The sequence below is a fragment of the Emydura macquarii genome, unplaced genomic scaffold (assembly GCF_026122565.2).
Source record: "Emydura macquarii macquarii isolate MOO-44397 ecotype Brisbane River unplaced genomic scaffold, CSIRO-AGI_Emac_v2 contig_3534, whole genome shotgun sequence".
Lineage (NCBI taxonomy): Eukaryota > Metazoa > Chordata > Testudines > Chelidae > Emydura > Emydura macquarii.
The window spans coordinates 971,075-993,915 of NW_027133671.1; the positions used below are offsets into that span (position 1 = coordinate 971,075).

General features: G+C 42.9%; 1 protein-coding gene across 3 annotated transcripts in view; it reads left to right on the plus strand.

Moving 5' to 3' along the window:
• The window catches only part of TEDC1 (tubulin epsilon and delta complex 1), a 146,108-nt gene that overhangs the window by 22,857 nt on the left and 100,410 nt on the right, over positions 1 to 22,841 (plus strand). For all 3 annotated transcript variants that reach the window (XM_067536349.1, XM_067536351.1, XM_067536350.1), the window contains exon 4: positions 17,622 to 17,792. In XM_067536349.1, the coding sequence (XP_067392450.1) occupies positions 17,622 to 17,792 (171 nt within the window). The remainder of the gene's footprint in view (positions 1 to 17,621; positions 17,793 to 22,841) is intronic.

Genomic DNA, 22,841 nt, shown 5'->3' on the forward strand with positions numbered 1-22,841 from the left:
TTCTTGAGGTTCTTGGGGAAGGGCTTCTTGTACCTGTGAATGAAAAGCCATAACACACTTCATTAACGCCTGACAATAAGCCAAAACAAACATACAATTACCAGTACATATTCATATGAAACACATTTTGGCACATTTTGGCCTTAACACACTTAACACATTAACACATTTTGGCCTTAACACACTTCATTTTGGCCTTAATACACTTCATTAACGCCTGACAATAAGCCAAAACAAACATACAAACAAACATACAATTACCAGTACATATTCATATGAAACACATTTTGGCATTTGAATGAAATCAATCTGAATATTTACAAATGATCCCCATGGTGGAGGATGTGCTGCCCTTTTTATTTTTTACCGGTTTACCCACATTGTGAGCCTGACAAATAGGGCAGGTTTGACAATATTGATATGCCACAGTGGGGAAAGTAGGGGCATACCAATCCCGTTTCACTGCTTCTATCATCCCCCATTTGCTCAAGTGGGCTACCCCGTGATGTACTCGAGCAAAGTAAGGGAAAAGGACCATGGGTGCCACCAGGTGGCCGTCCGGAGAGCGCCACAAATGGTCTGGGTGTAAAAGGCACCCTGCCAGTCTCCAATGCTTCTTTTCACTTTCTGGGGCCTGATCCTGGAGGAGTGCAACATCCTCAGTAGTAGCCATGGGAGACTGGACTGATGTGAACAAAAACATGGATGTGGCCTGAGGTGCGGAAAGGGCCGCAGCCTTAGCAGCAGCGTCTGCCAAAGCATTCCCATGAGTAACTTCATCATAAGGAATTCGGTGAGCTAGACATTTAACAACAGCAATGGCAAAAGATAGCTATAAAGCATAGGGTAAAGCAGCAACATAAAACCCATTTTGAATATGTGAGCCTCCCAAAGTGAGGAAGCCTCTTTGTTTCCAGAGTTGACCATAATCATGGACGACACCGAAGGCATAACGGGAATCAATACAAACGTTAACTTTGGCCAGGATACATGTCCTAGTTAAAGCAAAAAAAGTTCAGCAACTTGAGCAGAATATACAGAAGGGAGAGGGTTACTTTCAATGACCTTGTACTGGGAACAGACAGCATAGCCAAACACAAGATTACTTTTAGAGTTTCTTTGACAAGAGCCATCAACATAAAATACCCAATCCGGGTTCTGCAAGGGGGTATCTTTAAGATCAATTCAAGGCATGGTGAGGTGCGCGGTCACAATTAAGCAATCATGGGATTCACCCTCCAGAGGGGTGGGTAAGGACTGGACACCGGGTGAGTGTCATATGGCCTGCAGACAACAAAAGAATTTCATATTTTGTTAAGTGAGCATTTGATAAATGCTGTGTCTTGGTTTTCAACAACAGGGCAGCAACAGCATGGGGAACAGCAAACACTGGCAAATGTACAGCACATGACCTTGCTAGCACCTCTGCTGCTCTTGGCACAAAACACAACCAGATAGCAAACAACAAAACAGGTCACACAACCCACTTACTACCCAATCGGTCCCGACCGGACCCGCCGCGTCACTATCTCAAGCACGTCACAAAATCTTCCGCAATCTTCACTACAATCCACCCCTTGACAAGGCGGGTATGGTCTGGCCATAAACAATACACTGCAAATACAAAACACTTTTATAAACCCTTTTCAACTTATAACAAACATATATTTATTACAAATACTAACACACACAATCACACCTAACATCAAAACAATTGGATGTAACATCAAACTTAAAAATTTGCTGGCTCTCGGGGACCAATTGGTAAACATATTATACCAATAATGTGTAATTAACTATTGAATATGGTGGGCTGAGTGAACCACCTCTTGACTGTCAATTGTCATTTTGAGGGCAGCTGCTCTGACGATCGTCTCAGCCTGGGCAAACAACTGTTTCCCACGCAGCCCCTCCCGCTGCAACTCAGGGACCCGGGGCAAGGAAACATGATATACTTGCAGCCATTGGTGCGGTAGAGCAACCTGCAGGGTCCTTGCTTGGATTTTACAGATAATCAGCATAAAGCACAAAATACACTCTTTATTGCAATAATAAATTCATGGTGGTGTTTTCAGCTGTTTTGCTGATGCCCACTTTTCCTGAAGTTCTGAAATACAAAAAGAACATTTTCTACCCCCTTTTGGGGGTGGCAGATTATTGCTTAAAATACCTCTTTCTTTCACAAAATCTCCTTGCTGATTGCAGGCAAAACAGAGGAATTATCTCCATATTTTCCTGCATCTGGCTGACTTTTCCACAGCCATACCTTTGACTTTTAAAAGATATTGAATTTTATAAAGCATAGAAGTACCCAAAGGGTTGCTTTGCTAACAAAAACAAATCACAACAATACAGGGTTTTACAAACCAAAAGTGTTAGTTTAAATCCTTTAAACCCTTACAAATTTACACAATATATTTACACACACAAATTTCTTCTAAAATGTTAAACCAAAAACTTTCTTTTTATAACACTATTATCCTCTGAACAATTTCACAACTGTTACCTTTGAACATTTCCACATCTCTTGACTGTTTAATTCCCTTCAACTTTTTGTAGTATTAATTCTTAGAAAAGCTACCTTTAACTTCTTTTCTTTCCTTAAATTACTTACTTTTGCATTTTATTTACTGTATTTACACTTTATTACATTATTCTTGGCTGCCATAATTTTAACACTTCACCGGCAACATAGTTCTGTGATTTAAACCCTCCAGTTCTTTTTTTTCCTGTATTTATCAGTTACTGTTTTTTTTACTGAGCTGCATTCTTAAGGTGGCATATTGTGATTGTAAAACTTGAGCCACCAAGCACAAGATTTGTAATACAGCTACTTTAGTTTGTGCTTTGTTAAAACTTTTACCTTCAAAGTATATTTAAATTTCCTTCTGTTAAACAGCTCAGAAAAATAGAAGTACGTGTGTGTGTGTGGGGAGAAGAAAGAACACTAAAAAAAAATTTACTATATCTTTGGCCTTATCAAGTTGAGGGTACAAAGGAACATATGGAGTGTTAGGTGGGCAAGCCTGGCCAGGTTTACATTGAGTCTTCAGTTCCTTTATCTGAATTTTCAATTTCTCTTGGGAGTCCTTTAGACTCCTCACCCGGGATTCATGCAATCTTTTAAGGGTTTTCTCATACCAATCAATATATGCATCCCTTTGAGCCTGTTTTGGTGACTCTAGGGCTCCGCGGAGGTGTACAATTTTATCTAAATCAAAAGTACCAATAAAAAAAAACTACTTACTAGGATCCTCTTTGGTATACCAATTCCACTTATCCAAATATCTGCCAAGTCCTTTGGCCATAACGTGTACACATATAAAATGCTGAGGTTCCCTTTGGCGAGACGGAGGCATCCTTTGACCCTCCAACCCCATTTTCCTCAATTCACACGGGTACAGTCACACAGGGAAAGTTCATAAAGGAGGTCCTGTTGCTAACAGGGCACATCTGAGGGAAATGCCAAACGCACTCCAACGGTGTCTCCTATTGTGGCTTCAGGCTCATTGCCGTGGATAAAGGGGAGAAAAAAATCAATCATTCCCACTGGGTCACAGGGTTCCACCGAGCCCCCTTGTGATCAGTTCTGCCTTTTATCAGGCAGCCCTGGGGCAGCTGAACTTGGCTTAAGTCCTAGACCTGGTCAGCGGTTATAATCTCAGTTCATACATCCCAGCTGGTTTTCTCAATTCACACACTGGTTATGATCTCTATTTACACACTGGTTATAGTCTCAATTCACACACTGGTTATAACCACAATCACACAACCCCCAGCTTTTAAAATCTCTTTTGACTAGTCACCTTATACCTTACCCACTATGTTTGATGAGCCTCCTTTCAAAAAGTTCAGATCGCGTCAGCCACTGTTCAGGATTTCCAACCCCACGGGCAGTCCTCCACCGAGCACCCAATCAGAGATTTCAAAAGGTCTCTTACCTTGGTATAGCGCCGGGGTTCAGAGGGAGACGGCCCGCAGCCTGTGGGGTCCTGACTGGGCTTTTAGCGATCCAAGTCACGGCACCAAGAACTGTGGAAGAAACAAAGCTTCACTCTGCATTTTAGTTGAGGCTCATCAGAGATCTGAGACTCTTTTATTATTATAAAAGCACAAGCATATGCAAGGGGAGAGCCACTGACAGAGTTGTTTCTGGTCAGTAAAGGGTCTCCACCTTCAGGCAGATTTTAATATATATTTATAACAGTGCTAGAATCACAGCATTCATTCTTCTTATCATAGGCAAACTGCAGTACAAGCATTTTCAGCTAAGACAGTTGATATTTTCCAGCACTGTTTACATTCTTTTCTTCTGCACTGTCTCACTCTCTGTTTTACCCCCTCACTTTACCCATAAGACATACTTTTCTTGACCAAAGTTTAAGGCCTAAGCATTTTACTTCAATATGCCTGACCAACCTGATTGCCTTCTATGAAGAGGCGATTGGCTCTGTGAATGTGGGGAAAGTGGTGGACGTGATATACCTTGACTTTAGCAAAGCTTTTGATACAGTCTCCCACAGTATTCTTATCAGCATGTTAAAGAAGTATGGGTTGGATGAATGGACTATAAAATGGATAGAGAGTTGGCTAGATCATCAGGCTCAACTAGTAATGATCAATGGCTCCATGTCTAGCTGGCAGCTGGTCACAAGTGGAGTGCCCCAGGAGTTGGTTCTGGGTCCGGTTTTGTTCAGCATCTCCATTAATGATCTGGAGGATGGGGTAGATTGCATCCTCAGCAAGTTTGCAGATGACATTAAGCTAGGGGGAGTGGTAGATACCCTGAAAGGTAGGGATAGGATACAGAGTGACCTGGACAAATTGGAGGATTGGACCAAAAGAAATCTGCTGAGGTTCAGTAAGGACAAGTGCAGAGTCCTGCACTTAGGACGGAAGAATCCCATGCATAGCTACAGACTGGTGACCGATGTGCTAGGCAGCATTTCTGCAGAAAAGGACCTGGGGTTAACAGTGGATAAGAAGCTGGATATGAGTCAGCAGTGTGCCCTGGTTGCCAAGAAGGCTAATAGCACATTGGGCTGCATTAGTAGAAGCATTGCCAGCAGATTGAGGGAAGTGATTATTTCTCTCTATTTGGAATTGGTGAGGCCGCATTTGGAGTATTGTGTCCAGTTTTGGGCCCCCCACTATAAAAAGGATGTGGACAAGTTGGAGAGAGTCCAGCGGAGGGCAACAAAAGTGTTTAGGGGGCTGGAGCACAAGACTTATGAGGAGAGACTGTGGGAACTAGGCTTGTTTAGTCTGCAAAAGAGAAGAATGAGGGGGGATTTGATAGCATCCTTTAACTACCTGAAAGGGGGTTCCAGGGAGGATGGAGTTAGGCTGTTCTCAATGGTAGTAGATGACAGAACAAGGAGCAATGGTCTCAAGTTGCAGTGGGGGAGGTCTAGGTTGGATATTAGGAAAATGTTTTTCACTAGGAGGGTGGTGAAACACTGGAATGGGTTACCTAGGGAGGTGGTGGAATCTCCATCTTTAGAGGTTTTTAAGCTGTGGCTTGACAAAGCCCTGACTGGGATGATTTAGCTGAGGTTAGTCCTGCTTTGAGCAGGGGGTTGGACTAGATGACCTCAAGAGGTCCTTCCAACTCTAATTCTCTATGATTCTATGATTTCCCTCATCCCTGGCAGGCCATACTCACCATGGCTGGTGCTGTGAGTGGTGCTGTGCAGAGACGCTCTGAAGCTGAAGTGTCAGTCAGCATGTCTTGTTTAAAACTTAGGAGAGCACGAAAAAGGAGTTCTGAATCTTAATTTTCACTTTCTGTTTTGATTATACTGACAATGGTACCTGTGTGTGTTTTATCTGCAACTGCTGTCATTGCGACCTTGAAGGGTCCCCCCTCCACACCCGTGGAATGCCTGAGCCAGATGAGGAGGAGAAAGAAGAGGACTCAGGATGACATGTTCAGTGAGGTCCTGCAAGCCAGTGCTGCATCAGACTCTGAGCAAAAGGCCTTGAGGGTGCACGTTGCAGACAGCCTGAGGAAGGAAAGAGCCGGCAGGAGAAAGGTCCAGGGCACCCAGCAGAAAAAGGAGAAGAAGACACACTAGGATATAGCGGGGCTTTTCCAGCAGCAAACACAAATGCTGCAGTCTCTTGTGGACCTACAGATTCAACAATCACTGGCTCGCCTCCCTTTGCAGTCCATGGAGAACTCCAGTATAGCACCTCCTTACTCCCACCCCCAACATTCACTTGGCATCAGGGGCTGTATCCCTACCTCTACCACTCCATCTCAGTGGACATTAAGGACAACCACAGCTTCACATACACTGACTTGTGAAAGCCCCAGTTGCTGTATATGCAGATAAAATGGACAAGAACGTTCTTTCTCTCTAAGTTCTGTTCCATTAGTTTATTAAGTTTTCAGTGTATTTGCTTAAATTGCACAGATTTTTCTTTGCATTGACTTTGTTACTGAATAAAATTCTATATGAAAAATAATTCATCTCGCCTAGTGCACAATGTTGTTAGTGCTGCTAGTGCTGCTGTTCTTGGAGCTTCGGTGTTGTTTGCACCAGCGTAGCTTGCAGCTGGTTGATTCAGCAGACGTCAGTGTTACTCATACAGAAAGACCATAGGCTCGGTTCGGTGGCAGAGGTACTCAGCCAGGTTTATTGTCAACAAAGCAGTGTCCTAGTGGTCTTTGGGAGCAATAGGTACACTAACACATGTATGTCCGTAACAAGGTACCTGCTCAATCAGCTTAACATAATGATGTCCCCTAGGCCAATACAAAGATGACCCTCCTAGGACTTTTCCTTTTATACATTCATACAAAGTACGTATTACATTCCAGATGTTGTTACCACCTTATCCTCTCATCCTGCCCTTATCTTTACAAGGGGTCTTTGTGTTCTTGTACCATCCTCTCTGGTCAGGTATGTACTTACTTGGTTAGCCGATACCTAGATGTTATTCTGACAAGGCCTGCTTTGGTTCATCGCCTTTGGGTCATACTGTTAGCCATGCTTAGAGTTTCAGCAAGGCCTACACAAAATATATTCTGTAAAGTGCCTAATAGTTCTGAAAGCACCCGCTTATTCATTATTGTATGCTGTGAAATCTGAAGTTGCTTTTGCAAAGTTTCCACCATATTGTTTTGCCAGGAAACAGGCTTTGCCTCTCACAGGTGAACCAGGCAGTCAAGCGCCAGTGCCTCTTGGGGCATCTGCTGGAGCACTCCCGGCCAAGAGTTGCACAGTGATTTAAAAAAAAAAAAAGAATATCTGTTTGGCCAATTTGACAACTCAGAAGGGGGCAGGGAACATATTTCATGTAGTTTTTAAAAGGCCTTTCTTTTTTACTATTTGCATTACAGCAGCACTTAGGGTATGTCTACACTGCAAAAAAATCCTTTTGACACTGAGTCTCCGAGACTGACTCAGGGTATGTCTGCGCTGCAGTTAGGCACTGTGATGTTCTCCCCCTGCAATCTGGACTGGTGTGTAGCTGTGTCATCTCAATTCCTCATCGTGGGCCCCATTTACCTCACTTTGCTGTGTGAACTACCCATTCCTGGGTATGCCCAGCCACCTGTGAGTAACCGGTCCCTGGCCTAGTGAAGGAGCGCTTTTGGTCAGCCACTTATGGGATAGACTCTCAGCATACACCCCAGTCCCAGATGCAAGCCTGGGTACTGCCGTCTCACAGGGTTTAGTGCTGTAAATCTCACCCTGCAAGCTCATTTACATTTATCCGTCAGTTTATCAAAGAAATTGATATGCATCAGCTCTGTCACTCTAAGTGAAGTCTCTGCACACTCTAAATCCACATGCACTGTTTCAGATAAAACAAACAAATAAGTTTATTGACTACAGCAAGATTTTAAGTGAATATAAGTCAGATTAATATAAATAAAGAGATTAATAATGAGTCAAGGAGTAGGTCACAATGAATTAAAAGGTAACGCATCTTAAACTAAGATTAATATTTTAGTAACTTTCAGTCTGTGATGTTAGCTTACCACACTGGCTGGCTGCAATGCCTCTAGAAACCAGGTTCCTCCCCCTGCCCCCCGTGGGCAGATTCTCAGTCTCTGGTGTTGCTTAGAAGATGGATTCCAGGGGAGAGCCCAGAGACAAAGACGCCTCAGCTTTTAACAAGTTTCCTTAACACCTCCTGGGGTTAGGTGATCAGCCCTGTCTGGCAATGGGCATGATTTCTTCCACTTGAGCCAAAGTGCTCACAGGTGCTTACGCCACTCCATTGTTCCTGTATGCATGCCTCTGTGGGGTGTGGAAACACAGCTTTGTGTTCTTATTCCAGCCATGTGAGACACACATTTGGGGATATGACACAGCAGAGTTTCATATCTGTACATATCTATGACATTGCAGGAAAAGTGCTACCATAACAGTAATGTTCAGTATGTCATGAGCATTCCAAAAACACCTTACATGGCATGCTTTGCATCAACCATACACAGTTACGCAGTAAGGGTGAACCTGAATGATACACAAATCACACCATAAGGGTGTACATGGGGTACAGCATGTCACAGACACCTGTGGCTGGCCCATGCCAGCTGTCTAAGGCTAAGTTTCTGTTTAATTGTGGTGTAGACATTTGGGCTGGAGCCTGGGCTTTAGGACCTTGCAAGGAGGGAGTGTCCCAGAGCTTCGGCTGCAGCCTGAACATCTGCACTGTAATTAAACAGACCCTTCACCTGAGCCTAGTGATCTGGCGCCGGCTGGTACAGGCCAGCTGCGAGTGTCGAATTACACTGTAGACATACCTTCAGGTTCTTGCTACAGGTCTAAAAATAGCATCGTAGCCATTCCTGCTGGGGCTGGTGCCTGGACTCTGAAACTCAGCAAGGGGGATGGGACTCAGTGCCCAGGCTCCAGCCCCAGTGCAAACATCTGCAGCACTAATTTTAGTCCTGTAGTCCCTGTCCGAGTCATTTGACCCAGGCTCTGAGAGTCGTTGCTGTGGGTTTTTGTTATTTTGCTGGGTATATGTACTCTCAGCTGAGATCGGGCCCCATTGGGCTAGGTGTATGTTTATAGAGACCGCATCTCCCAGCCCTGAAGAAGAGCTCTGTGTGACTCAAAAGCTTATCAATCTCATCAACAGAAGTTGGCCCAATAGAAGATACTACCTCACCCATGTTTGTGTGTATCTCTCTCACACTCACACAGTTATTACTACTAATTCAGATTTTTTTTCATTCAGAATTTGACTCTTTATCCAGTGAATACAAGGGCCTTTGGTACATTGAAAGAAAAGTGATTAATAAGTAGCATTACTTTTGTCTGATGTACTGAATACACTCTCTCTTACAATTTTTAACAAATGCTTCAAGGCATAGTTCTTGATATGACTGCTGAAGTGATCAGAAGGGCTTATATTTTAGGCATTACACGTTTACTATTCATTTGAATTTTCAAGTTTGTCTGATAATCCAGGAATTTCAAATACTCACAGTATTGTTTGAATCTGATGTTACGTGTGATGTGTTTTGCATGGGATTGCACCATCATACTATCCAGGAATTGCAAATAGGACAGAGAGAGGAAGCCTGCTTATTAAGCATGGTTTTTTGCAGAGAGCTCATTACACTGAGATGTTGTGTACTGCACTGTCCAGCATGATTGTCTATAAAGCCCTAAACAGTTTAGGCCTAGTCAGCTAGAGAGATTACCTCTCTCCCTTTGTGGTACCATGGGAGATGCATTTGTCAGAGGCTCTCAAGGTAGCACCTTATTTCAACTATGAGGGTGTTGGTAATTGTACATTCTCAATTAGATGGCTTTGGTTCAGTGGTTCTGAAAGTTGCTTCCTATCGTAATTTGTCCAGACCCTGATCTGATGACCTTCAGTACGTGCTGCAGGATTTCAACTCTGTCCTGGGCTTCTCTTGCCGGGAGAGGAGAATGTGGAGGGTGGGAGGCCGTGCCGATGGAGGGACTTGAAAGGCAGCAGTATCCTTTGTCTTGGTGAAATCTGTGAGTAGAATCCTAAACTGTACTGAGCTCATGCTCAGCTTGTGTAAGGGTGAGGCAGAGCAAACATAGTTCTAAGACAACGTTACTATTCCTCCAGTCCTTTGCTTGCTGGGGATTTGAACCACTCCCAGTGCAAATGAGAGCATGACTAATGGAAACCCTGGGAAATGTATTGTGCTTCAAACGACTATGTGAAAAAGTGTGTCAGACAAGCATGAACTTTTAAAATGGTGAGTTTCCCAGGAAGTCTCTAGGGGAAGGTGTAAGCAAATATAACCCCACTGGGTGTGCGAGAACTCAGCCTTTTGAAGCTTCGCTCTGAGGAAGAGACCTTTGTCTCCTGATCTCCTGTTACATGGAGAAAAGATCAGAGGCCTACATTAGTGCTCTGTGTGGACAAGTCTTTAGTCTTCTTTATTTGTTCTGTTTTATGTAAGAAAATTCCAATCAAGTTAATGATTGGAATTTTCTTAAATAGAACAGAACACAAACAACAGAAATAGTTGGTCCAAGAAAAAATATTACCTCACCCACCTTTTGTCTCTAATATCCTGGGACCGACACATCTACAATAAAACTGCAGATAATCAAGTCCATGGGATGACAGAAAAGATGCATGCATGAGACAGGCATGTTCAGAGTTCTTCCTTTCTGTTGGAAATGTTTCAGTGGTATCTGAAGGAGGTAGCTTGTTGTTTGTGTATGTATATGGGAACAGAGAGTTCAACTTTGTAGGAGGTCTGCACCTTTACTGTGTAAAGCCAGTAGCAAAAGAATGAGGTAGCCTTCCTTGGATTCTTTAACTCACCAACAGATGGCAGTTCACCGTCACAAAAGAGCATCTCTAAGGTGAACCAGCCTACCTTACCCTTGTTTTTACAGCAATGCGGAGAGCAGAGGCTTTTGAATTTCCCATTGCTTTTATGGGACGGGGCTGTAGAATATACCATCTTACCAACACAATAGGTTTATTGATGGAAAAGCTGTGGAAACATGAAGATGTGGTATCTGTGAATTCGAAAGGTAAAGAAAACTACAGGAAAATGTGATTCTGCCGCACAATGCAGTGCTGCTGACAACAGTGTACTGTAAGGCAGAGTTGCTCACGTCCCTTGGGATTCCCCTGAATCTCCAGGGAATTCTATCTTGCAACAATTTCTGGTGTGACAAATGAAGGTAATGCAGAGTTGAGTATCGGAGAATATTTGATTAGAGGGGGCCCACTGGGACAAGATGTAGACAACAGGGGCAGGACAATCCCAGACTCCTGCACCTCAGGGCCAGGGCACCAATCTTCTAGCAGCCCAATTGAATAATTAGCACTAAGAAACACTTCCCATATTGCGTATTACTGCCTGTCAGCAAATATATTTGCCCATGTTGAAAAGTACATTGATCTGTGATGAACAATGTATATAATAGAAAACCTTGTTTTATTTCTCTTCTAACCTATTCTGGTAACACCACTGTTCTTTGATATTCCTTAGAACAAAGGGTATTGCTTTGTCTTTTCCCAATAGTGTGGTGAGGTTTTTTTTTGGAGGGAGGGATGGGGTGGTAACGGAGCAAATTTGATTTTTGAGCAGAAGGAGAATTGAGGGAAAAAATGTTTTTCCCATTTAAAATAATTGTCACACATGTTCACGTGAAACTTAAATGGTTGAACTTCAAACCGTTGGCATGTAAATCATTATGATTGAGAAGAACTTCCATGGCAAAGTGTGAAAACAGTCCAGTTGGATATCAGTTAGACCTATTAATAATTGGTTACTGTGCATGGGCAGTAGAAAATGTCCTGTCATTAAGTGTGAGTGTTCATAAGTCTCTGAGTACATGCATGAGCAATAATCTAAATATGCATCTATTAAGTGTTCAACTTTCAACATGTCAGTAGTCACCAGTCACCTTTTGAAGATTAAAGATGGCTGAAGTTGTTTCATAAGTGTCATTGTACTTTGTTGCCAGTTTAAATGCTTTGTGGTTTTAAGTGTTAGGGCCTCTCCAGCTTTTGCTGTGGTTTATGTTTTTATCATTTTTAAGATTTTTTTTTTTTACTGCAAAGAAAATGAAGGTCCTGATCCAAATTTTGCCAAGACTTCTGCCCAGGATGACACACAGGTATCTGTCTGTGGTTACTGAGAGAGTTTTAATAATGTGATGTGCAGATACAAATTATATTTAGATCCAGCCAAGCCAGGAGTTTATAAATTTTCCTTGGCATCCAGACAGCTCTAAAAGAGGCATGGTTCCTTTCATATGGAAGTGTCTCTATGCAGGACGTAATCTTGAGAGGGCCAGGATTGTGTCTTCCCGGCCTCTCTCTGAGAGTGTGAATGGAATAGCCCTTCTAATAACAGAAGGTAAGCCACTTACAGCTGGACATAGATGGGGATCTGTTGTTTAATGCATAAGTGCTGGTTGTCATTTTTCCTGGGTTGTGCCTGTTTGTGTGAACCCACCAATAAATAGACCGCGAGGTCATGTAATTGCACCTTAAGGTTTTTGGGCAGAAGATATTCCAGAAGTGCGATATTAAATGAGGGTGAGACTCAGAGCCTCATTTGAGAGTTGGTAGGACAATTGCCCTCATCACTGGCATTCCAGTTGTTTCTAGACAGTCTAGTATACAAAAATTGGACAAATGTTGTATTGCTCAATCAAAGAAGGCTTAAAAGCTCTGGTGAGGAGATTGATGTGCTTTGATGCAACTTCGATGCTGTATGCAAGCAGCACGTTCCATAATTTGGGTGAATGAGTCTCTTTTTTTCCCTGGGCGTCTCTCAAAGTAGGTAAAGAGAAACATTAATTATAGCAAACATTTCATTTTATAGGGAAAAGGCTTTTCTGATCTGTGACTGAAGGGAAGTTTCCCAGTGCTGTTTTAGGGCAGTTCAGTTTGTGGAAGGATAGTTTGAGTCCTGCGTGTTGTGCTTGCTATGTTTTCCCTGTTGTTGACAAAATGCTATGCCCATTCAGCATACAGCACTGAATTCAAGTGAATGCCTTTTGCTGGATAGAACTAGATAAATGCATAATGATATTAGAAGCAAAAGCTTTAGCTGGGGTCAGCATTTTAGTGATTTCTCTCTCACTGGGAAAGCAGTAAATAACCCTAGATTGTAGAGATGGGACTGAAATTGAGGTCACAGTCCAATATCCAAGGGCTCTCTCCTTTTCTTGATTACTTATGTCAGGCTAAGTATTCCATAGCAGGCCTAGACATTTCATAAAGTAGGTGTGAAATAAATACTAGGAACAGAAACAGTCTGTTGAAAAATGCAATGGCACCCTTATTTTAATATTAATAAAACAAGTTGCTACAATAAAAATTAGCTTCACGTGATGTTTCTGTTGATGGACTTGCAAAACAATTAAATCTAATCTTTCCTGAAGTAAGCCCCTTGGGAGCATCACGAGCGGTGTTCTGAAATCTCTAATGCAGGGTCCTTTGTTAAGACTTGGACTGTAAATGATAAGGTAGGCAGAGTCTAATATGAGTGTTTGGTCACCCAGTGTGTTTGAGAATATAGCTCCTTGGTAGCATATACATTTGATGCTTTAATATGTTAAATACAGCTGTGGTTTCCCCAAACTAATTATTAGCATTCAGTTGTTTGCATTGTCGTGTTTATGAACAATTGCACTGCTATTTTTATGCAATTTCATAGTTCAGCAGGCACTGCTAATGCTGGCAAAACCATGTGAGGCACAGGGATGCCCTAAGCAAAGGCTACTGTTTTGTTTAGATGAGTTTGCCAAGCGTTATTTAGTAAATAGGCAACGGCCTCGAACCTCTGGACAAATGGGAGGCAGGGAAAGAGACTTCATTTCCCTGTTGGCAAAATGGGGATGTTGTCTATCTGTTTCCACCCGGAGTGTGCAACTCTCTAAAGCCAAAAAATAATCTACGGTTGATTCATAGTAAGCGCTTATAGTTGAGCCACAGAACAAGGGAAAGACCCAATCCTAGTACTTCACCATGCAATCAGACTAGCTTTTGTGTGTGTGTTCATTAATAAATATACACCTTTATAGTATTATGGGGGTATGTTAGTGGTTGAGGTTAAGTTAAGCTTGTGTTGTAGTTAATTAACTTAGTTAAGGTCGTGTTGAAATTTACATTTAAAACAGGACTAAAACCTCTTTATTTTATGATTTACAGTTTTAGTTTAGGCCTGAAATTAAAAATGCATTCACCCTTCATGGGCCAGATTAATTTTTTTTATAAGATGTTACTTGTTAACACTGAAGGCTCTGATTCAGGAAAGCACATGTGCTTAAATCCCATTGGAGTGAGTGGGATATAAGCAGCTGCTTAAGTGCTTTCTCAAAATTGGATCTTAACCTCAGCAGAGGAGACACTTTAAAATGGCCTCTTTTAAAGAAACCTACCTTGTGGTGACAACCTTTTGGGAGGGCCCTCTCCAAGCAAAGCCCACAGTTTCTGAAGGCCCAAATATTCTCACATGCATCCATCTTCATAACTGCTTTGAATAATCTACATTTGAAAAAGTTACATTGTAATTAAACAAATGTATTAATGATTATCATTGCTAATTATAATAATAGAGCAGGCCATGTCAAAAGCTCAGGTCTTTCTTAAGCATTGCACTGTGGCATCTGAGACGACCAGTCATCATTCCTCCCTTGTTAATTTGCATGCTGCAGTTGTATTGGTTGAAACGAGTCGGAAAGATATCATGGATACGTGGCACAGTCCTCATCTGCACGAGGAAGGCAGGGGGCAGCAGAATATTCCCACACTCCCATGTGGGGAGATGAGTAGCAGAGTAATCACAGACACATATACACCCCATTCGGCACACCCACACGGGGCACATGTGGGAGCATTGTCTCCTGTGGTGGTAGAACTTTTGATTGAAGTGAGATTGGGAGAGGCAAGGGAAAATAATGGAGCTAAAGAAACTCCTGCAACTCCTCCTCCTCCCTCTCCCCTCCCCCCCAACACACACACACATGTAGGAGTCTGTGCAAAGGGGGAGCAGAGAGAGACAGCCAATTCAACTGCTTCTGGCAAATGGCCCGTGGAGCTCTAATTTTTCCCATCCCTGAGGGCTGTAGTCAAAGTCACCTTGATTTCTCCTCCTTTTGGACCTTTCCAGGCTTAGGCTGGAGTGGAGAGGAAACAAGAGTGGTGTCTCACCATTTCCCCGTCTTCTTTCCCAGCCTTTTTCAGGTTGTGGACTCTGTTCCTTAAAGAGTTGGTTGGTTCCTGGGGAGGAAAGGGCTGGGCAAACCACAACCATCAGCTTCTTTCTGCTTGTAGCTTTGTGTTTTAAATAAACCCTAATGGGTCTATTATTGGTTCTGATCCTTGCTAATTTACAAAGTGAGGGTGAGGGAAATATTGAGTGCAGTCAACCTCTGAGTGCAGAAGGAAACTGTAGGCGGTGAATCATCATAGATTCAAAATTTGACCCTCTCTCCAGGTGAAGGAAGCACTCAGGATCACTAGCTAATACACTTCCTGTGGATGGAGATGTAACAACATCTGATCATTTTGGTAAAGCTCAGACTTTAATAGTAACTTTTCTTTCAATGTATGGTAGAGGTGGAGCAGTGGGGAGCGTATGGGGTCCAGAACCCAGAGGTTGATGGATTGAAATAATCCTTTGTTAGCTTCTGCCTCCTTTTCCTTTGGCTTGAAGGCAAAACAGGGCTGGGAGAAAAAGTTGAGTAAGGGCAAGATACAAGGTCATTGACTCAGCTCCTCTAACTCCATGTTTCTCAACCTTTTAAGTAGCAAGTACCCCTAACTTCTGAAAATTTTAATTAGTACCCCAACACTCAATTTTCCACTCTGAGAAATACAACCTTTTTCCCCTTTACCGCTGGATGACTGTATTTCTCATAAAGCAGGAGAGTTCTGAGTTCTGCAATGCTGTGTGGCTGTGGCAGATCACAAAACCCCCTGCTGTTTCTCCCCTCCTTCCTCTTCCCCTTCCTCCATATAGGAGCAAAGGTCAACGCCAGCCAATCACTATGGCCTGATGGCAGGGTCATGTGGTGTTCTCCTCATGCAGGCGGGAACTTGTGAGGTATGAGCAGGCTCTAGCAGCCCACCAGAGTGGATAGCAGCGCTCCCCATGGCTGTCCCTAGGGGGGTATGGGCCTGAGGCAAATCACACTGTGTGGGCCCCTCTTAACATTTTTATACTGGTAAAATCTGGGGCTGTCATAGATGGCAATTTCACTGCTCAGCTAGAGCAGTGAAATTGACAAGTAAGCCTGTGGGAAGAGCCTGGCTCCAGGACTGGGCAAGCCACTGGGCTCTCCACCGGGCTTTCTGGGCACTAGGCTTTGAGCTGGGGAGGGGAGCTGCCACCTGGGCAAGTTGCAGGCGGCTGCTGCCTAGCTGCAGGCCGGGAGGTAGGTGACTACCACCCAATCCGAGCTGGGGCAGAGGAGGCTCCTGCGCAGGCTGGGACCTAGGGATGTGGGCGGGCAGCTGTCAGCTGCTGCCAATCTTCAAGCCAGGACGCGGGAGGCTGTCTCTTGGCTCAGAGCTGGGGCACAGGTGGCAGCCATCCAGCTGTGAGCCCATCTTGTAGGGCACAGGAGGCTGCCGCTGGGCTCCCATCTGGGAGCTGGGACTGGGCGGGACACAGGCGGCTGCCACCTGGCTTCCCAAAAAGCTAGCGGCTGCCGCCCAAGTTGGCAGCTGCCACCTGGTGTCCCAAGAAGCTGGTGGCTGCTGCCCAGTTTCCCAGGACTGGGGTGGTTGCTGTCCACCTCACAGCTAGGAGGTGGGGCCGGGCGGGAAGCCGACAGCTGCATCCCGCCTCCCCCAGAAGCCAGCGGCTCCTGCCTGCCTCCCTTCTGGGAGCTGGAACTGGGTGGGAAGCGGGCGGCTGCCACCTGGCTTCCCCGGAAGTCGGTGGCTACCGCCCGCCTCCCTTCACTGGGTTTTTTGCCACATGCCCCCTGCCTGTGTCTCGCATACCCCTGGGGGTACGCGTACCACAGGTTGAGAAACTATGCTCTAGCTGACTGGGCCGACATCAGAGTGCAATTCTTAGTCAGGTGGTTGCCACAATGACCATAAGACAGAAGACGATTGATTTCTTTCTACTTTTACTGTTGCACAAGATACTCAACAACTACACTGCATGCAAAAATGAAGAAAGCTTTTTCTTCCAAAGAATTTTACTCATAGAAGTGCACTGTGTTATCTTGCAGAATTGGGTGTTTCCTTGCATGCAGTTAAATGTAGTTTCTGTAGTTTTCATGTGAAAATTTCTGTGACTTAAGGGTTAGGATTCATGGGCTCCTCATTCCATTTCAGCCAACCCCACCTCAGCTGGGCCCCTAAGGCTGTAACCTAATAGAATCACTATGGGTTCAGTGGATAGCCTGTCTTTAGTTATCTTCAAAACTCTTTTTATTTTCCTCCAAAATACTATTATTTTGGGGCATACCCAGCATACCTGCAGAAAGGTCCCTGCTCCTCCTCATGCTCTCCAACATTCATGAGTCCTTTTCAGGGGATTATTTTCTTGTCTGGTGCTGGTTATTTTTTTTGGCTGGTGTTTATCGTATTCATCTTGCATGCTATTTGCTATTTAGTGACACAAAAATGTAGACAATGATTTAAACCATTTTGTTGCTATCTTTTGCTTTTAGTGTGAAGGTAACCTCCCAAACAGCTGGAAGAGCAGGACTGAAATAGCTCCCGAAGCTCGTCTGAAAAGTGAAGTGGATGTCAGATATCTCCAGTGGTTAAATGGCAGGCTACGGTTCCAGTGGCGGAGTTTGCACGTTGACCATCAGGAGCAATGTAAACTCTTATATAAGGTAAAAATTCTTGTGACCCACAGTGGAATTGTTTATTACTAATGTCCTACCAGGTCGATAATTAACACCGGTTCACTAGCTTTGTATTTTATCTAGATACATGTAGACTCCTGTAATTACAAATATATCCCTCTTCAGCCCACTAAGCAAAATCCTGAGAAAACTAATGGATTATATGCCATGGCCACAAGGTTATAATCTTTGACTAGCTCTCCCTTGCATATTCACCATCCTTCCCCACCAAGGCAGCTTACTCTGTATCTGTCAGAACATGTCTGAGCTTGTTCTTCATAGCCTCCTAATTGGGAGCTGCTTGGCCAGGACAGATGTGCAAGTTACTCATACAGACATGCGGAAATGTAATGCAAGCCGTCCACCTCTCAGCTTTTTATTTCAAGTGTTGGACATAACTGCAGCATCAAAAGTAGCAACAATGGCAAAATTAAATATAATCTACCCCCTTCTTAAAATAATGGGGAAAATCTGAATTAAACCAGCAAAGCTAAAGCAATTCAAAATCATGGAGAGGCAGTAGCATCTGCACAGTTAAGGTTGCAGGTCATTTCCATTTAAAATTTGATTTTTTGCATGCTCCCCTGAAATTTGCAAACAGCTGAGAGGATCTTTGCCTGTACAAGTAAAAGGGACGTCTCAGAGCCCCAACTCCCAGCTGGGAGCATTGATGGCCATGGTAGGAAAGGAAAAGAAAGTATCTAACAATACTTTCATTAGCAAAAGACATTTTTCATATTCTCGGATAACTGAATAAGATCCACTCAGAACCTCCATAAAGTTTCTAAAGTGATGAATGAGCTGGAGAAATTGCAGCCCAAAGGGAATCTTTTATCAGAAAGTTGTAAAGCCTTCTCAGCTTTAATGACTATATATGGCACAACAACCACAAGATTTGAATGAGGTTTGATTTTGTATTTTAAATGAATTTATCACTCGTTGTAAGTGCCTGGCTGAAAAACTGAAGTCCTTCATGTGGCACAGATTAGGTACTGCATGTGCAGCACTGCCCTTTGTAAATGTGCCTCAATCCTGACCTGGAGGGAAAGAAGGCAGTTCATGCTTCATGGCTGATTCAAGTCTTTGACCTCTGTTCTGAGGTCCACAATGGTGCCTCTGACAAAGGTGTCTTTGTGATGTGGAACTGGAATGGAACTGTCATCTTTTTTCCCCAGGGAACTGGGGTTGAGTCGTGCTGGATTTGAAAAGGTTAGAGGCAAAAGGCTCCATAACCTACCATTAATACTCTGATTCATCCAGTCCCTTGCAATAATAGATCATTAAGCAGCTTAATATCTTGCCTTAGTATAAATGAGCACTAGAAAGGACTCGAGAACAATTCAAATCTTGAATCTTGGGTGCAAACACACAATTTTAAAGGTATGGATCAAAGCATTGATTAGATAAAGGAAGTGCTGTCAAGGCAATATCCAATAGAAAACTCAGGTTTTGGAGGTGATAATAATAGCAATTTATAGTAGTCAAATTTGGGAATAAGGTTGTGTTTTTCCTTTGGAAAATCCAAGGAAGGTGTTAACATTAATTATAAAACTAACCACTATTAAAGCTATTATGGTTCTAACAAAAAAGCGACAAATTCAGAGTCTAATGGCAGTTACTATCAGAAAAGTGACTAACCATGAATCTGTATGGTGTTCCAGGTTTGCTTTTTATCCACAAATTCCAGATCAAAGTAGATTAATTTAGGAGATGATTTTTTTAAACTATCTGTACTGCAAAGTCAAACTGGGATCTGCAAATCAAGCTGCCTTTGTTTTTGTACTGTGCAGCATCACCCCCAACAGAGATTGTGCTCAGGTCTCAAGAGAATAATTATTTTGTTGATGACATGCAAGCCAGACTAGAATCTAACTAATTCTTTTACCATCATAAAGGGCTCTGCAGAGCTGGTGAGAGTAAAACAGCTGATGCTACCATGGCAGTAGCTGATCTGTGACTGCAAGCAGCAAATATCTCCAATGGCCGGTGGTAGGACACTAGACAGGAGGGCTCTGAGTTACTACAGAGCATTCTCTCTCAGGTGTCTGGCTGGTGGGTCTTGCTCACATGCTCAGGGTCTAACTGATCACCATATTTGGGGTGGGAAAGGATACCCCCCACACCCCCAGGTCAGATTGGCAGAGATCCTGGGGGTTTTTCACCTTCCTCTGCAGCATGGGGCACAGGTCACTTGCAGGTTTAAACTAGAGTAAATGATGGATTCTCTGTAACTTGAAGTCTTTAAATCATGATTTGAGGAATTCAGTAACTCAGCCAGAGGTTAGGGGTCTATTACAGGAGTGGGTGGGTGAGGTTCTGTGGCCTGTGATGTGCAGGAAGTCAGACTAGATGATCACGATGGACATTGAGTGAAGCTGAAAGGAGCACTGTTTTACATTTTTAAGGGCAGAAGGGTTATGATCATCCAGTTTGACCTTCTGTATAACACAGGCTATGGAATTTACACCAGATGATCCCTGCATCAATCCCAATAACTTCTGGATGAGCTAGAGCATCTTTTAGAAGATCACATCCAATCTAGATTTAAAGACTTCAAGTGACATAGAATCCACCATATCCCTAGGTAACTGTTTCAATGGTTAATTACTCTTACTGCTTTAAAAAAAAAGTGCCTTATTTCTAGTCTGAATTTTTCTAGATTTAGCTTCCAAGCACTGGATCTTGTTCTGCCTTTGTCTGCTAGATTAAAGAGCTCTCTATTGTCAGATATATTCTCTCCATGTAGGTTCTTCTAGATAATGATTAACTCCCCTTTTGGATAAATTAAATAGAAGGAGCTTCTTTGGTCTCTTATTGCAAGGCAAATTTTTCTAGACCTTGAAACATTCTTAAACTTGATGAAAGGAAATACTTTTTCACATACGCTGCACAGTTAGCCAGTGGAAGTTCTTACCAAAAATTACTGAGATCAGGAGCTTAGCAGGATTTAGAAAAGGTTTGGACATTTATACAGACCAGACCACAAGATTATTTAGTTATAGTAGTAAATATTAAAAAAAACAAAAAAACAAAAAACCACCTTCAGAAAGGGTTATATAAACCTTTAGGCTTCAGAGCATAAGCCAGCTTCAACAAAGGGCGGTTAGGAAGAAACTTTCCTTGTGGACAAGTTATTGCATAAATTGTAGCTTCTGCAGAAGTGTCTGGTGCTGGCCACTGTCATAGACAGAATACTGGACTGGATGGACCTGGCTTCATTTGGTCTGGCAGTTCCTGTGGCAGCATATGTTCCCCACATGCTTTCAGCACAGAGCTTGGAACCTTCTGAAACACAGTGCTCATTGGAGCAAGGTTTATGAGGAGCTAATTCCTTGCCACTCCAGCCCAGTTCTTTTCAATAGCAGCTTAAAGAGGACTCTCAGTCCTCCAACACTAATTTCTTTCTCTTGCGATTGTTCCCCTCTTTCAGCCTGGTTTTGGGCTTTAGTAGTATGAAGATGTAGTGTTTTAAAAAAGGAGGCTTATGGTTGTATATTTTATATGTAGTACCTGCCATTCTGCCATCTTATGGTATTCAACCTGCTCTGTGACCCTTTACATTGTTGGTCTGTTACCTCCCCAAAAAGGTGTCAGCCCAGAAAGCAGAGTTTAAATACCATGTCTGCTATAACTGCAAAATGTCTGTTTTGGGCAAATGTGTGCTCTGTTGGTGATGCCCCTTGGACTGGCTCTTCTAAGGCCTATTTAATTTGTGTACCATTCAACCCATGAAAACTGTCTGAAGATTTTCATGATGAGGGAAATGCTTTCTTTGCTCCTTTACAATGGCACCAATGTTAAGGCCATTCCAGTCAAGCACTCTGGCTTGATTGGAGGTCCTGACCTTGACATAGCTTGTCTTAAGATCTCTTTGAAGTGGCTTGGGACTGTCAAGGGCTCAGGTCTGAATCCTGGTTCCAGAAAGCCTAATGATTTGGGAACCATAATACGTCAGGATGGAGGAGAGTCCAGAACTGAATACAGGGAAGGAAGCAGCTGCAGCGTGATTTAGAGTGAGAAACATTTTTTTTGAGCTGTTTTTTTAAATAAATTTCCACACAGACCTGTGTGTTGTACCAGATGGTTGCCACCAGAAGTGAGTTTTAAAAAGGAATACCAGAGTTTTGTTAAGTGTCAAGGAGACAGGATAATTAAACATCGATTTAAAATATTTGTCAATTCCTGAATCATGATAATAGTAATATTAGAACAAGGGAAGAAAAGCAACTAACATTCTCATGTAATGTGGACAGAGATATTAATGAAATATGAAAGATTGTATGATAAATATGCACTAGTATCTTGTCTGACAACTGCAGTTATTATAGTAACAAAAGGATCAGCATTGAATAGAGGGAATCACTTTTTATTGTTCCCCTAACTAACTTGGGAAGCTTCTTCTACATGTAATTGATGATATCATCAAAACTGCTGTGGCAAGTTTCTGGCAATATCAGTAAAGAGCTAGCCAGGATTTACAGCAGAGATTTAATATATCTAAATTGTGTTTTCTGCATTAAGGGAAGAGATCAGAAGCTATACATTATGTATATCTCTAACGGGATATGTGTGTAAATGTGTTAACTTTTTTAATGCTTTACAAATATTTTAGGTGAATTCTGTTATGGGTAAAAGTATTAGACTCTGAGAAACTTTGGGAAGCGAAGCTCTATGACTTTAGACCAGGCAGCAACAGTGGAAACTTCCTCATGCCACCCGGCTAACACTGCTGACCTTGTGAGATCATTTTATGAGTAAGAGGGTTGCTCTTTGTGTAGTGTCTCTATGGGTGCTTCCCTGTAGGTGTGTCTGTGCCCCTGTGCTGCTGATTGGAGAATTTTGGTAGCAGTTCTCTCCTGCCTGCCCGTGTGCTGTTCCTCATCTGCCATGAAGCTAGCCAGCCTGCACAGTTCCTTCTCAGGAGCCTTTGGCTAGAGATTGAGCTAAGAGCTGTCCATTCACGGATCGTTAATTCCCTTTAGTTTTGTAAGTTTTAGCTTCCCTTGAAGCCTTTTCTTTTGTTACCTTGTTTATTTT